The following is a 2,626-nucleotide window of genomic DNA, read 5'->3' as shown; positions in this document are numbered from 1 at the left end:
CGAGGCGCTCGGAGTTTCAAATAAACCGATCCAATGAACTCCTCCAACCGCCGGACTCTCTCCAGCCCGTCAGCTGCAGACGCTTTCCTCCGGCTTTCCGTACCTAACGGGGTTCCTGCTCTCTGTTCCCGTCTGCGCCGTTAGCTCCCCGCAGCGCAGCTTTGTGAGCCGCGAGTGGACTAACACGCTGCGCGTCCCCGGGCTAGCGCCGCTCCGTCTCCGACCCGGGTGGACGTCACGTGTTCTGGCAGCGAAGGGCAGCGAGGGAGCTGCTGTCCGAAGCAGCAGCAGCGGGCGAGGACCAGGCCTCCTCCTCCGTCCCCACGTGGCCCGAGAAGACGTCGCTCCGGCCACCTTCCCCCCGCTCCATGCCCCGCGCCCTGGGCGGCTCGCCCGCGGAGCCTTGCTGAGGCCGCGAGGCAGCACGCGTCCCGTTGCCACGAGCATGGCGTGACGGTCACGCCGAGCGTTTCTGTGCAGGTATCAGCCAGAGCAGCCCAACATGGTGTACCAGATGGCCAGAACGACCGACGAGCTGGACCCGGTGGACCAGCACGAGCTGTCCAGCACCAGCGACTCCCAGACGGGCATTCTGCCGGAGGCGGAGAAGTTTTCTTTGAGAACCTTGCTCTCACCCAAAAACAAGGAGCCCTCCAAAATCTCAGGGCTGATCGTAAACGTTTCGAGCAGCCTCATAGGTAGGAGCCTGCCCTTCCCTGTAAGGTGTCCGGGGTCCTGGGCCTGCTCGCTGGCCCTGTGTGGTTTCTCGTCACAGGGGGTGGCTGGAAGGGACGAGCATCCGTCCTCCTGTACCGTGGGGCTCATCATTCTGGCCTCATTAGAGGCGCTGCCTACAGAAACAGAGCCTCCGTCTCTGTAGGTTTTGGGGGGACCTGGGGCATCCACGGGAGTTGAGACGTGGTCGAGATACATGCATCTCTCTCTGCCTTTCTCTCATCAGCCATTCTCATTATCGTCTTCTGCATCGTGACCGTGCTCGGAAAGGAGGCCCTAGCCCGGGGGGAGTTGTGGGCACTCTTCGTGCTCATCAGCTCTGCCGTCCTCTGCTCAGTGGTCACCGTCATCATCTGGCAGCAGCCGGAGAGCAAGACCAAGCTCTCGTTTAAGGTCAGCGGCTCCGCCCAACGGGCCTGCAGGGGGCCTCCGGGTACCACAGCCCCTGGCTGTCCGGCGGGGGGCTGGCCTGGCTTGGGCTCTGCGGGGAGGTGCTTGCTGGCCTGCCGGAGCGCCTGGCCCCTAGCTCTCAGGCGGCTCATCCCCAGGGGCTGCTCGTAAGTGTCTGGGGGACCGTGGGTCATGACCGAGACTCGTAGGTGGCCAGGGCTTCTGTAGTTTAGGTTACACAAATACTAAAATGGCTTAGGCTTAGCGATGACGTGAAGCCTTCTGACCCCCGGAAAATGGCAAGGGGGAAGATAGGGATGGCGCTCTCTTTGGCGGTTGGCTTAGAGCCCAACTCCCGCCTGCCGGGTGTGGGGTGTGCGTGGCGGGGCTTGGGGGTCCTGGGCAGTGTGCGGGTTGAGGTGCAGGGGTGGGACCGGCGCCCACGCTTCCGCACGCAGACACGGCAGCCCATCTGGATCTCAGCCGTGTGCGGCTCCAGGTAGATCTGCGGGACGGTCGAGACGGGGCCCGCCGCGAGCCCCCTCTCCACCGGGCTGACACCGCGGCCTTGTCTCTCTGCAGGTGCCTTTCCTGCCGGCCCTGCCCATCCTGAGCATCTTCGTGAACGTCTATCTCATGATGCAGCTGGACCAGGGCACGTGGATCCGCTTCGCAGTGTGGATGCTGATCGGTACGTCGGTGGGGGTTCCGGGAGCTGGACGGCTGACGTCCAGGTCTTACTGCAGTGGCAGCGCGTGCGGCCAGCCGTTTGCCCCAGACGATTGGGGTGCCCTGCTGGTGGGCTGTGGGCTCATCCCTCCTGCTTCAGGTGCTTTCCATTGGAATGGCTCCTGCCTGGAGGTAGCCGGTCAGAACGAGGCTGCGTCGGCCACCGGCGAAGCTGACCAGTGTGGGATCGTTTGGGCCCCCGTGGGAAAGTGTGGGCTGCACCTCTCCACGTGGCCGCGGCACTGGCAGGGTCCACGGGAGGCTTGGGTGTCAACCGTGTGTTGCTGGCCCTGTCTGGGACTAGCTGTGGCCCGAGCCCCTTCTCTGGGCTTCTGCCACCGGAGCTGCAGGAGGTGGCCTCAGTGTTCTTCCCCGGTGTCAGACCAAGTGCAGGGGGATCGGCCTTGACCTTTGCCCTGCAGCGTCACTGACAGGAACAGTGACCTCAGGACGACCGCGGTTGCCTCACCGCTCAGCCCCGGGTCACCGCACTGTGGGGCAGACAGCTGCCACCACACGCTCTCCACGGGGCGCTGTGCCGCCCCAGCATCTGCAGGCCCCTCGCTCACCACAGAGGCCGGTGCGTATCCAGCCGGCTCGGTCCACGTGCTCGGCCCCCATGGCCACTGCAGCCACGCCTCGGGACTGCAGGACGAGGCGCGTGCTCCCTGACAGCTGGGGATGCCCGCTTCTGAGCATCCATCCCTGGGCTGAGCGCCCAGCTTCAGGGCGTGAGCTGCTTTCTGGACTTCCGGTGGCGGAGTCCTTCCGT

The 2,626-nt window shown here is 64.9% G+C and overlaps 1 protein-coding gene across 1 annotated transcript in view; it reads left to right on the top strand.

Annotated features, from left to right (window-relative positions):
• The first annotated feature begins 460 nt into the window (after nucleotides 1–460).
• LOC105310114 (high affinity cationic amino acid transporter 1-like) overlaps nucleotides 461–2,626 on the top strand; it is a 6,125-nt gene continuing 3,959 nt past the window's right edge. Inside the window, exons 1-3 of the mRNA XM_011386329.2 lie at nucleotides 461–698; nucleotides 962–1,128; nucleotides 1,708–1,954. Coding sequence (XP_011384631.1) covers nucleotides 503–698; nucleotides 962–1,128; nucleotides 1,708–1,954 — 610 coding nt within the window. The 5' untranslated portion in view covers nucleotides 461–502. The remainder of the gene's footprint in view (nucleotides 699–961; nucleotides 1,129–1,707; nucleotides 1,955–2,626) is intronic.

The sequence above is a fragment of the Pteropus vampyrus genome, unplaced genomic scaffold, assembly GCF_000151845.1.
Source record: "Pteropus vampyrus isolate Shadow unplaced genomic scaffold, Pvam_2.0 Scaffold1113, whole genome shotgun sequence".
Classification (NCBI taxonomy): domain Eukaryota; kingdom Metazoa; phylum Chordata; class Mammalia; order Chiroptera; family Pteropodidae; genus Pteropus; species Pteropus vampyrus.
The sequence above is the reverse complement of the archived record's forward strand: the minus strand, read 5'-3'. Positions and strand labels throughout refer to the sequence as shown.